At 37.5% G+C, this 13,933-nt stretch overlaps 1 protein-coding gene across 1 annotated transcript in view; it reads left to right on the forward strand.

Moving 5' to 3' along the window:
• Positions 1–12,847, forward strand: part of LOC131164775 (uncharacterized) — a 33,875-nt gene extending 21,028 nt beyond the window's left edge. The window contains exons 8-12 of the mRNA XM_058122215.1: positions 8,408–10,591; positions 10,738–10,815; positions 10,940–11,051; positions 11,883–11,933; positions 12,057–12,847. Coding sequence (XP_057978198.1) covers positions 8,408–10,591; positions 10,738–10,815; positions 10,940–11,051; positions 11,883–11,933; positions 12,057–12,107 — 2,476 coding nt within the window. The 3' untranslated portion in view covers positions 12,108–12,847. The remainder of the gene's footprint in view (positions 1–8,407; positions 10,592–10,737; positions 10,816–10,939; positions 11,052–11,882; positions 11,934–12,056) is intronic.
• The last annotated feature ends 1,086 nt before the right edge of the window (positions 12,848–13,933 follow it).

Genomic DNA, 13,933 nt, shown 5'->3' on the forward strand with positions numbered 1-13,933 from the left:
TTTTTATATTATAGTTACGTTTTAATGTGTATTATGTCAAATTGTATTATTGAATCATATTTTTTATAATAATTTTGATATTTTAAAGATGAATGAGCAAATATTTTTTAAGTTAATAGTTTTAGTCTGGTATTAGGTTTTTCAATAAAATGTTATCCAACAAACAAGTTGCTGGTGTCTAGTTTTTAGTTTATCTATTTTGGTTTTTGTTTTGTTTCTATTGTTGTTCTCTTCATCATATTTTTTGAATAGATACCAAACGGACCCGAAATGTAATTGAAATGATGACTTTAAGATGGATGAGCGGCAATAGTTTTAAATCTAAAGTAAAGGAGTGACACCTTACTAGTATTCTAACATAAACTGCTATGAGATAAGATCAAGAGAAATTTGGTTCAGATGGATTGGACACTTGCAACATAGACCAAGTACGGGCTGAAGAGTGATTAGTGTCTGTTCGAGTTTTAGGATGGTAGGGACCGACCCCAATAGAATAGATTCTTAACATAACATTCTGGTAAATATGATTTCATTATATGTCTTAACTCATCTCTGTTGCTTGTCAGTTTTTCTTTGTGTAATCTCAATTATTTGTAGGCATTGGAGAAGGCAATTGGAGACACAATTTCCCACCTCGTACACAGACGATCAGAACCCATTATATTAACAAAGTAAGTTGTGGGAATCCTGGATGTGTTTGCTTGTTGATCAATAGATGAGCTTATATCTTTGCATTGGGTTTTGAGCCTCAGATGCACTTTCTCCAAGCTCCAGGAGATATTTCTTGAAACCATGAGTGGAGTTGGAAATCTTCAAGAAACTTCATCTGAAAAGTGGAAGTAGCTGCTACGTTTTTTATGATAATATTGGTTGATCTGGCCCTCTTTGTTTTATTTTTTTATATATTTGATTGATTAACCCCTGACCTCGCACCCACTGATGGGTCTAAGAAGCCCACTTCATAACCCCTCGTGTATCAGTGGTTGGATTTCATGGGACGCTGGGACTTATATGACACTGTCAGAAAATAAACTGGAAACTCTGTGCACATGCCCCGAGACTTTAACAATAGTATTTAGGCATGATGATGCATTTTTTGTTTTCTTCTCTATTTTTTTTATATTTATTCTCTTTTTTTTTTAACCCGGTGAGTGGAGTGATGGAGTCTTTCGTAGCCTTAATCCCTATGGCCTTCAAACATTTTGATGATACCAGCTCCCACCATTTGAGCCCTAACAGTAGAAAAAATTTATTTCGACCTCTCCGTGTTTAACTCCCCCATCCCTGCACTTTTATTCCTTTCTCCGCGTGTTTGCTTGTCCTTGACTATATGCTTCCAAAAGCCTCAATATTTATCAGACTCTCTCATCTATCTCATAGCATCATTTTAGAATCGTGAATCGTCTGATAATTCCATATATATTTGGCTCATTACCCAAAAAACACAACGGAATGGAATTCATAGAACAAAATGCATTAAACAGCTATCTGGAAAACTTATTCCATACCATCATTAGATTGAAGGAACAACTCTGTTCCTATCCAAAGGCTCTTACGTATTCTCTTTCCCCCACAAAACACAGAATTCGTGAGACGCAACCACAATAAAATCTTTTTGTTTCCCTGTCGCTCCTATAAAATGCTTTTCTCCAAGCTCATCTCCATCTTGACAGTCTCTTCGATTGCCCAGGATAGCCAGTGCTGTAGACCCCAGATTTCCCCCAAGAATTTTTTAGCCCATCGGCAGTCGCAACATTGTGATTCACAGATTCATCATCTTCTTTGAACCAAAAAGCTCATTCACACCTTGATTTTTTCCAACTCTTCTGCACTGATTATCTATTGCTATATCCACGCCAATGCTACTTTGCAGGCAAGAGCCACTTTTCTGTGAAATTGTTGAAGTTTCTTGTTTTTCAACCACCTTCGAATTAAAAGGGCAAAAGTCATTTTCTGTTTTTTAGACGAAATTTCCGTTGAAATTTTTACCATGATTCAATTCTTAAATTTATTGAAATCGCAAATTTTCTCTATTAATTTATCTTCTTTTTTCTATTGATTAAAGATTGTTCAAGAATTAGGATTATGCTTTTGGACTTGTGCTCAATGTTGAAATTTGTTAACTTAGATATTAGCTAACCCATTTTATTTGTTTATATTTATGTCTAAAGCATTTGTTTTATATAATATAATAACAACTATTTCAACTGATTTATAATTTCATTTATACAGTTGACTATGTTTATTCTGATTTTTATATTACTGTTATTTGCACCTTAATACCCCTACCGTCCTTATGTATTTGGATTTATAACATTCAGATCTAAATCTTCCATTATTATGGGCTATTAAGTAGTTTTTTCAAAATTTCAACAAAAGCATCCATGATTTAATATAAATTTCCATCTTTTTTTTTTGAGATTTAATTGAAATGACATTTGCAAAATCAAATTTAGCATACTATTGGAGCCCTCAAATTTTTTTTTTAGTCCAAATCAAATTTAGACCCTTGGAAGCCACTTTAACGGTCCTGCTGTTTTTCCAGATATCTTTCAAGAGGGAACTCTAACTCTGCTATCACGATTTCAACTCTTCCATCTCCTGTAGAAAAGGCTTTTGGAAGGACCACATTGTGATGACCTTGTTTTGTAGGCATCTCCTAGTCTTCCAGAGAAATTAGCGTCTGCCATCATCAATGTTCAATTTTCCATTTTCCCGTAGAAGGAACTAACCTTGTATGACCATTGTTGGGTAGTTGTAGGCGTCCACTTAGGCCCCCCCCCCCCCCCCCCCCCACTCCCCCCCCCACACCCCCCCCCTATCTAGATTAAGATAGGGTGACAAGCCATTTCTTGACAGGTACCCAAAAAATCAGCAAAATTTCTTTCTAGCTCTCCAGTCTCGAGGATTCCTTTCAAAGAAGGGATATTCCAATAGTATCGGTTCCTGGAGGCTCCATCCACATGCTTAATCGCAGTGCCTTATTGTGGCAAGGTTAGAAATGTCAGGGAATTGGATATAAGTAGATAACCCTTGCCAATGTGACCCTAGGAGAATGTTGTTGCCCCTTTTCCGGCCTTTAAGTTGATGACACACAAACATTTCCCCCACCTCTTCCTCATTTCATTCACCTACTGACATAGACTCTCTAGTGTTTTTAGAGATGTCTCATGCTTGTGATTAGTGGTTGTATTCTTCAGATTAAGTTTTCCTTCAAAGGTGATCTCTTGTGACATTAACCTCTAAACGTTTGCCAAGAGTGCTGTGTTAAATGCAAGAGGGCATTTTAAGAACCAACCACCCTGCTGAAGTTTGGTTGTTTAACATACACCCTCCCCCCAAGGAAAAATGATAAAAACCCTTTGTCTTATTACCCCAAAGGAATCTTTCTTGAATTTCTTCAAGGCTTTTGGGCCATTTGGGATGGGAGAAGGTTGTGAAAGTACTCTAAGCACAGGGAGCTTTCCACAAGTAGAAATGTAGTTATATTATGCTTCCACCCAGCAAATTAACTTTTTTTTTCCGAACCCTTCAATAATAGGCTTCCGAATGCCTTGTAGACTTGAACTTGACCCCGAGGTAGCCATTCATTGACAGTCTCCTCCAATTTGGCCGTGCAAGATGCCAGCCAAGAACCAGCCTCAACCTCATTCTCTCCAATGGGGATAAGTTCTCAAGACTGCTTCAAAGGCAATGAGAATGCCCCTGAAGTTCTAGATTTGTATGGCCTCCAATGCCACAAAAGATAGTGGGTATCATCTTTGAGACGGATGATAAAGCCCCAGTTCCCTTAAATTTTCCCACCTTTAGTCCCATGACCGAGAACTATAATTAATATGAAAGAAGAAGTAGAAAAGGGTCTCCACTCTTCCTATTGTAAACTTCCAGATGATTGCAAAGCGTCAGAAGGTCCACCTAATGGAACCCCATTTTCCTAAGAGATTAGAAAATAAGAAAATACCATAAATAGGTCAAAATATTTCTCTCGTTGAGCTTGACCGTTAACCATAATGCTTCTCTTTCTTTGATTTGAGTGTCCACAATTTCTGAGGACTGAAGGGCCTACAATCCCATGATTCTTCCTCCCTTCAACAGGCATATATGGGTGCTGCACATTTACTTACCTTCACTTTCTTTGAGTCTCAAGGCTAGTTATCCCTTGAAGTTAGTTTTTTTAAAAAAAATAAGAAAACGATAAAACTTATGGAAGAAAAAAAGAATTCAAAAATTAGCATAAGATTAACACTCCTTAGAAAGATATAAAGGTAAAAAAAAGTCCGAATGTCAAACCAACACTGCCCCCCCCATCACCCCGTAAATCTGAAAAATACAGTCCTCTGAACAACCAGCGGCGACAAGCCCGCACAATGCCATATACTGAATCCTATCCCAAGCACAGACAATACCTTTTCTTTCCTGTGAATATACTAGCATCGTCTCCACCAATCCCCCACAAAGCAGCAAAAAGACCTGTATCCTCCACAATGCCAAACATCTCTGCTCCCAAAACTGGTAAATGAGATAGACAATAATTCGTCAGACATTGGACAACCCTGACTTACCCATGGACTCAAATAAATTCCTCCACACCCATGTCATAAAAGGACCAGAAGGATACGGGTGAAAAAACATATCTGACTATCACAACATAAAGAACTTGGTATAGTCCTCAAGCCGGTAAAAAGAACGTTGGGCAACTTGAAAACATATATATCCCCCAAAATGTATAGTTCCCGAAATGAGATTTATATGTATAAGGAGACTGGATGAGAACGTAGAAGTTGAAAAATATTTAATTGAAAACAGATTCCTGAACTATTAAACCACAAAGAACATAATGATAAAGTCATAAGTGTTAAAAGAATGTTGGACCACAAAAAAAAACATATCCAAAAGTAAATAAGTTGCCCAGAGAAATGTTAGGTGGATGAGGGAGGTATATGTTAAAAAATAAATTAAAGAATGAACAGATCTTGGTATGTGTAGGCATCGCACCTGGGGAAGGATGGTGAGGGGCAACTCAGATGGTTTGGACCATCTGCAACGTAGGCTAAATAGTGCATCAGTGAGGAGGAGTGAGTAAAAATAACTTGAAATGAGATATAATATGGATTTAATTGCCGTTTAAATTTCTAGAGGAAATTACCCATGACCATGTAAATTAGCGGAAAAGGATTCATGTAGCTGTCCCACCTAGTGGGATTTATGGCTTGGTATGTTGTTGCTGTTGTTGTGTAAAGCCTTAAAAGGCCTCCAACAGCTTGTTAGTGTAACTCTACGTTCGTTTGGATAAGAAAAAATGGTATTGAGAATCAAAAAATGTAGAACGTAAGAGGACATGATATCCTCAATAGACCAAAAAATTTACAACGAGAAGTTAAATGAGAGCTGCCATCTATTCCCTTTGGATATTTTTGGTAGCAATAAACCCCCAAGACCCCAAATGAGTGGGCCCATAACAAGTCCAAACATCCTATAATAAATTAGGGCAAGATTTGGGGCCCTTAAAGATTCTCGTGTTCCTCTTGATCCAAAGGGTCCATAAGGTAGAAAAAACTGCTCCGCTCCTTATAACACCTCCCTTTCTACTAGAGCCAAAGCCCCTATGTTTCACTGGAAAGAACTTTTCCACACTTTTTTGGCATCAACCAAGCTTCACCTGTGTAAGAGAGAGAGCATTCTAGAGGCACGATGCCACCTTACAATGCAGAAAAAGGTGAGCATTCTTTTCGGGGCTTATGACACATAATACACATGTTAGGGCTGAGAGGCAGGGCCTTTAAATCTGAAGCAGATAATGGGTATTAATCCTATTTAGAAAGGTCTGGATTTTCCAAGGAACCTTATTCTTTTGATTGTATTATTTCTCATTTTGAGGTTCTCTTTTCCTCATCATTGTATATTCTTCTTTTTCTACTTGGTTTTTTTTTTCCTATCCAAAGAATACATTTAATTATAATTGATATTTTTGTTTCTTTTTGAACAGTCATAATTAAATTAACTTAAAAGTGCTTTTGATATTAGACAATCATCTTAATGATCCATTGATCATTTTACCCAATGTTTTAAAAGGTGAAGGCATAAGGCAAGGCGTTCTAACCCTTTCGAATTTTATTTTTAAGATAAAAATGTGTAAGTAAATTACATATATTTTAAAAACGAGGAAAAAATTAAGAAAATCACAAATATAATGTTTTGAAAAAAAAAAGATATACTCTGCAAACTACTTCCTGGCCATTCACGACATAAATCATGACAATAGATAGCTATATATTATTACGAAGTTCAAACTATTTTCATGATCTAAGATACAACTCTTAGTTATTTTGGTAAGGTTGAGGTTCAAGAGTTTTAGAAATCAATTCACAATATGACATTCCTTTTATACAAACATATAGTTAAATTTTTCTAACCAATTCTAACTTGAGAATCACATACCCGAAATGCGTAAGCCTTAACTATAAAAGGTACAAAAGGTGTGCCTTTTGTACAAATGCATAAGCCTTAACATGTAATGCGTTAATTTTTTTGGAATTCATTATTTTAGATTGAGCCTTCAGGCATTTTTGGCATGCTTTTGCCTTGAGGCAAGCCTTGAATGAGCCTTTTAAAACACTGATTTTACCATTATATATTTTCTCATTTGCTAGTGGTGCTGTCACATAGAATAATTATTATGATTAAATGTTGTTTTGATAGATGATAGTAGGAGTGGGGTAGAATCTAAGTTAGAACTTTGGAGAACAACTCTAGAGACTAGAGGTTTTAGGATAAGTAGAAACAATACTGAATATATGAAATGTAATTTCAGCCATATAAGTAGAAATATTGAAGATGAGATTAAACTTGATAATTAAGAAATCGACAATGCTAGTCGATTTCGATATCTTGGATTTATTTTGCAAGAAAAAAGAGAAATTCAAGAGGATGTAGTACATAGAGTTAAAGCAAGTTGGGTAAAATGGAAGAGTGCCCGTCCTCAGTTTGGATTGCCATTTGCAACTCCATGCATGATCCAGAATCGCTAGTAATCGCCGGTCAGCCATACGGTGGTGTATTTGTTCTCGGGCCTTGTATACAATGCCGTCACGCTATGGGAGCTGGACATGCCTGAAGTTGTCACCTTAACCGCAAGGAGGGGGATGCCGAAGATAGGGCTAGTGACTGGAGTGAAGTCATAACAAGGTAGCTGCATTGGTAGGTGCGGATGGATCTCCTTTTTAGGGAGAGCTAATGCTTGTTAGGTATTTTGGTTTGACATTGCTTCACACCCAAAAAGAAACGAGCTATGTCTGAGTTAAACTTGGAGATGGAAGTCTTCCTTCGTTTCTCAACGGTGAAGTAAGACTAAATTCATGAGTTTATTATCCTAGGTCGGAACAAGTTGATAGGATCCCCTTTTTTACCTCCCCATGTCCCTCCTTTGTGGCAACATGGGGACGTAAAAAGGAAAGAGAGGGATGTGATTTCTCTTGCTTTTGGAGTGGCGGGCCCCAGTGGGAGGCTCGCACAATGGGATATTAGTTTAGTGGGAGAGCGTGCCCATGATAATTGCGTTGTTGTGCCTAGGCTCAGGGCTCTCAACCATATGGATAGTTTAATGTGCTCATCAGCACCTGATCTTGAGATGTGGATCATCCAAGGCACATTAGCATGGCGTACTTGGGGTGCTATGTGCATTTCATATCCTATCTCTAAAATTGCATCATATAATAATCTATAATATGTTGAAATTAAAGTTCTATAGGACGGCTGTATGACCAGCCATGCTATATGAATCAGAATGCTGGGCAGCTAAGAAACAACATGTTCAAAAAGTAAAAGTTGCTAAAATGCGAATGCTAAGATAGATGAGTGGTAAAATACTAAACGATAAATTAAGGAATGAACATATTTGCAACAAGCTAGGAATTTCACTGGTGGATAAGATGTGGGAGGGGCAGCCTAGATGGTTTGAGCATTTGAATGAAGGTCAAGTAGTGCACTAGTGTGGAGGACCGAACTAGTTATTGTTAATGGTGATAGAAGAGGTAGGGTTAGACTTAAAATAACTTGGATTGAGATTGTGAGCGAGCATTTAACAGCTCTTAAGTTAGTTGAGGAAAATGCCTTTGATCACGTGAATTAGTGGAAAAGGATTCATAAAGCCGACCCCATTTAGTGGGGATTAAGACTTGTTGTTGTTGTTGTATTGTGATTAAATGTCCTCATTATTAAAGCTTATAACATGTGAATCCTAGTAAGGTGACATAATCAATAGCTTATTATGACTGCATGAATTCTTCCATTACTACTACTATTTTCTTCCATCACTAATACTATTCACCTTTTCCTATGGTAGCACAAAGCACATTGAATTGTTTTTGAATGAATGGGCATGGCTGTAATTTCTATTTGGTTTTTCCAGTTCCCCTGAAGACAATCATCACCAAACACCTGCCATTGAAGATAACCATGTGCAAAGGCCTGTTCCAAAACCAAGCTCTGTGGAGAAAGCTTCTACTAATGAATTACAGGAGCAGGCACAATTGAACTCTAAGCTTGGAGAAGTACCATATTCAGTGGAAAATATGGATGTGCACCAGCATTCGCCTGATCTGTTTGGTGACAAAAGGATCTCTGACAACAGTGAGGGCCAGGCAGGCAGCTCCAGTTACAGTGGAAGTGATAGCGATAGTGAGAGTGACAGCAGCGATAGTGGGAGTGACAGTGGAAGCCATAGTAGAAGCCGAAGCAAAAGTAGAAGTCCAGTGGGAACTGGTAGCGGCAGTAGTAGTGACAGTGAAAGTGATGCTTCTTCCAATAGCAAGGAGGGGTCTGATGAGGATGTGGATATTATGACTAGTGACGATGACAAAGAATCCAGGCCTATTTTGCAAACATCTGAACCCGCATTTTCTTCATTGCCCATTCCATGGAAAACTCCAGATGGTGGTCCTGTGCAAAATGGGATTGATGGGAAGGATGATAGCCATTTATCAGATGATGTTGAGATTGAGAATGACCTGCCTGCTGATGAACCAGAAACTGAGGTGGCTGTAATCACTGATTTGGATCCTTGCAAAGTGGGTGAAACACCTGTTGAAGGGATTAAACACTTTTCACCTAATCAATATGAGCATAGAGAACGCCAACTTTTTGTGGAAAATCTGTTTGATGACAGGGAAGGTCCAGGGAAGGAGGATGTCATGCACAACCAGTCTGACACTATGGAGAAAAGTTACAAAGATAAATCCAAAAGGGGTTCTGATATGAAGCATTCTGATGAGAAAACTGAACATAGCAAAAGGTCAAAATCAGGAAACACGGTGCCACCAATGAATTCTGGAATCAGTGATGCCCACTTTATTGATGATCCTTATGATTTATCTCCTGATAGACACATTGAAGGCTCATATAATGTCCCCATTGTGAATAGATCCGAGAGGAATGGGAATGCTGGTTCCAGCGTACAAAAAAAATACAACCATTCAAATCCTGGAAAATCTATTTCAGATTCTCAGCAATCAGGTCGAAAGTCTGTTGATCGAATTGCACAGGCAAAGGCTCCTGAATCAGCAGAGAGGCCTGGTAAACATTTTGAGGGCTTGGGACATGTTGCTAAGCACTCCGAAAGGATTCCTCGTGCACATGAAGGTTTTCCTATGCAAAAAGACAAAGTTTTCAGAGAAACACAGGATGAAGATGGTTATGCCAATGAGAAAAAGTTTTCAAAAAATTTTAGGGAAGGTGCTGCTGGAGACAAACATTCGATATCCTCTGAGATAGGGAAGGTGCTGCTGGAGACAAACTTTCGAAAACATGAACTACTTGGAAAGTTCAAGGAAGCCAGACAGGTTGTGAACCGAATGGATGCAGACAAATCTCCTGTTGTGAATGGGAAAGGCAATATTCTCCGAAGAGAGCTTTCAGATCTGGAATTGGGCGAACTTCGTGAGCCCTTGCCTGAAGAAACACCTGGGGTTAGGAAGCAATTGGAAAGAAAAGGTTCATTTAAACACTCAGATAATCGACCAAGCACTAATGATAACTGGAATTTGGATTCTAGCAAAGGAAAACCTGTCGCAAAAGCATCTCTGGACTCGAGAAAGATGTCACCCAGTATGGGTGCTAGCAATCCGGTGAGTTTGTCTAAGAGGAAGACCCCTGAGCATCATGTAGAAGATTTAATTAGACCTCAGCACAGGGTTGTGCAACCCCAGCCACAACAATTTTTGAGAGTAGATCATGCTGAAATTGGACCCCAGTTTAACAAATTAGCTGATGCAAATGGCAAATTTAGACAGCATGAAGCAGGAGGGGGCCAAGAGACTGGTATGGAGGAGTATGGAGAAACTCATAAGAGAGTACCTGTCAGTCAGCCACACGACAGTAAACGAGGACTAACTCCTCATTCTGCAAGAGAAAATAAAATGCAAAAGTCTACTACATTGGCTGATATGGGTGACAGGCAGAAGGACTCATTCTCTATGGAGATTAATAACAGTAGTCAAAAGAGAAGGGAATCTTCTTCAGATGAGAGCAGTTGTCCTTATTCCAAGTATGACAAGGAAGAACCAGAGCTGAAGGGACCAATAAAGGATTTCTCTCAGTAAGTTGTTATTTTTGGTCTACAGCAGTAGTTTACTTTTTTCTTTTTATTTTTTTTTTTCACACATGCTTGCATGTATACTCACCTGAATTTGAAACATCTACTGAAACTTCTTTAATGTTGCTTGATTCTTATTGCATCACTAGGTATAAGGAATATGTGCAGGAGTATCGTGAGAAGTATGACAGTTACTGCTCATTGAACAGGATCCTAGAGAGTTACAGGTATTTGAAAATCCTTGCTCATGCCCTGGGGTTCCTTGGTTTCCATTTTCATTGGTAATTGTTTGATGAATGCCATAGTTTGAAATTTTCAAAATTAACATGATTTGGAATGTATTATATGCAGGAATGAGTTTCGTAAACTGGAACGGGACCTGGAAATAGCAAATGGTAGAGATATGGACAGATATTATGACATTTTGAGCCAGTTGAATGAATCCTATCGCCAGTGTGGAACGGTATATTGTGCCTTTATGTTTAACTTTTGCATAATAGTTGTAGAATGAAATTTTATTAAACTTAGAAACAAACATCTCATCTAGCCCTTTTTGATCAAATGTCAATTGCCAAGTTTATGGGCCAATGTATTTTTTCATTAGAAGTAAACATGTTTTTATGTTCGCATCAGGTGTTATCATCTATGGTGAAATAGTCATTCTTATGTAAATTTTATAAATTAAACTCACAATGCAAACTATGATATATGCTTTGTGGGGAAGAATGTTCAGATAATGAGGACAAAATAGTTAAACTGTTGATTGTAATTTTTTGAGAGGGGGAGGAAGAAGAGGTGGTTCTTTGTTTTAATTGAAATGAACTTGTTATTGTTTGGGTGCTTGAAGCAGACTTAGTGTAGTAGTCCGGTATTCTTGGTGATGTTAAGGGGAGTAGAATGCAGTATCCTCCCTTTTTTAGTGTGAACACCTTTGCATTGAATATATACAGCCAGTCAAGTGCAACAGTTTATGTGGAACACTGGGATAATTTATTTTGATGTACGCTAGTAATGCCCATAATTTGTCTGGGAGCTGTAGTCCCTCATGGCATTTTCTCTTGGATAAGAGTTGATCTGTAAGTATTTGTTCCATGATTTAGTCTTTTGTTTTTTTGATGGGGAGGGGAAAGATGTAATATTGTTAGTAGAGATGCATCAAAGTTTGGGCTATATATTGTGAGGAACTGGAAGTTAGTGTTTCATTATTATTATTATTATTATTTTTTAAAGATCATTAAAAAAAAAGAAAATATTTTAGCTTCTCAGTCTGACATGGCTGTTTAACATCATGCAGAGACATAAACGGCTGAAGAAAATTTTCATTGTGCTTCACGAAGAACTGAAGGTTCAGTCCCAAACACTTTTCTGATATTGCGCTTTTTTACCGTCTTTCATTTATGTGGCTGCTTATATATTTTGCTATGCCATCTTTACTTATGGATGGACATGCTGTCTTATCTTATTGCAGCAACTCAAGCAGAGGATCAAAGACTATGCAGTTGCATATACAAGAGATTAGTCTTTTCCACTTTTAGACCTTAATTCATAATTGTCAGACGTGCATCTTCTCGGCATCACTTATCATAGGTGGCTGTAAATGTTCTGGTAGAGCTCGAGTTTGAAGGAGCAGAAAAAAAATACGCATTTTGATCTTCGTACGAATGAAGTTGAAGGCTGCAACAGTTGGAGGATTTTGGTGCAAATGAAAGGCTATAGAGCCATAAGGAACGAAAGAAATTTGGGACAATTCCTCGGTGCCGATACATGAATTTTGCAGGAAATGTACTTCACTTTTCTTCGTGGCAGTTTCTGTTGCTTTCCATGCAGAGATATCATTGGAGCATGTTCAGTCATTTGTTTAATCCAGGTGGTACGTCATATATGGGTATTTTGAGAAATTGAGGCAATGTGGTGATAGCCACCTCAATCTGTTCTCTAGTATTGCCAAGGTCTCGGGTTCGATTCATCTAGTCTCCGGGGTGTATGAGTTTCTCCCATTCTTCTCTTCTCTTCAACCCCTCCCCCTCTGTAATTATCTTTCCACTTAACTCTGGTCATTGCCGTAGCTGCCACTGCCGTCACAATCACGAGGATATGCCAGTTTTGTAGGACAATCGTGTAAATTTCAATTGCGATGTACATATCTCTTGATGTATGCCTGAACCTGAATAATTTGGGGAATGGTTCATGAGTTAGAAGGCAAAAATGTAATTGCTGTCTGCTAGGTTGACAATATGGCTTTTATGCTTTCACTCTCCATTCCCTGACATTCAGTTACCCTGATGTTTTCTTCCCTGACTAAGCCTTCACTTGGCAGAGCGTGTAGAAAACCATTTCTATAGTTTCAATCATTTGACTCATGTTAGACATGAAAGATTGAACAATTAGTGATAAGTTATATCATCAACTAGCATTGAAACTCAGAAATTGTGTTAATGTCTTCTTCGGGAGAGATGATGCCCGCTAGGGAAAATGACAGTGATGGCTGAAAATGCACCACCACACCATTGATGTGCCCTTCCTAGAAGACATTCTCCTCTAGTGCCTCTCTTGGGTGCTCCCTTCCTCTCGTTTTTGGTCCACCACTCTTGTCTGTTGAGTACTTCCTTTAAATGAGGATTTTGTATTAAAAAAAAATAAGAAGGAAATTTAGTTTTCCATTATTTTTTTTATTTATATAAAAACCTTTAAAAATAGAGATTTATTTTGATATGACAAAAAAAAAAAAAAAAAAAAAATCAAATCTTAACTAATTTTAAAATCAAAATTTTCTTCATTTGTTCAGTATATATATATCCTTTTTGTTTTCATTCTCACTTTCTTTGAGAATTAATAACAAAAAGCTGGGAGTCTCATGGGGTCGGTTATATAAATAATTTTTTGTTAATATACATGATGGACAACATTTTATTTACTGGTATAAGAACTGTTAGTTTCTTTCAAACTATTTCATTTCAAGCTATTTTAGGTTTACCATTCTCTCTCCTAGTACCATTAACAATCATTAATTCACTCATCCTCATTAGAATATTACTTGACCTATGTTTTAAATGCCCAAAAGGCCCCAAACAGCCCACGTCGCCCTTTTTTTTTTTTTTTGTTTATCTTATCTTGTCTTCTATTAGTGTTGGAAGAATAGGAATATAAATTCTTTAAAAATTTTCCCCCTTATTTTGCGTTTATGAGTATGAAATTTGAACCTTTGATTTGGATTTATGTAAATTTGGATAAAACTTAATATAAAATTACATTGAATTTTTCTCAAAATTCACCAAAACCCATTCCAAACTTAAATTCATGCTCGGAAATACTATCTTTATGTTTCAAGTTCCAATGGGATTGCTG

Source organism: Malania oleifera, chromosome 9 (genome assembly GCF_029873635.1).
Source record: "Malania oleifera isolate guangnan ecotype guangnan chromosome 9, ASM2987363v1, whole genome shotgun sequence".
NCBI lineage: Eukaryota > Viridiplantae > Streptophyta > Magnoliopsida > Santalales > Ximeniaceae > Malania > Malania oleifera.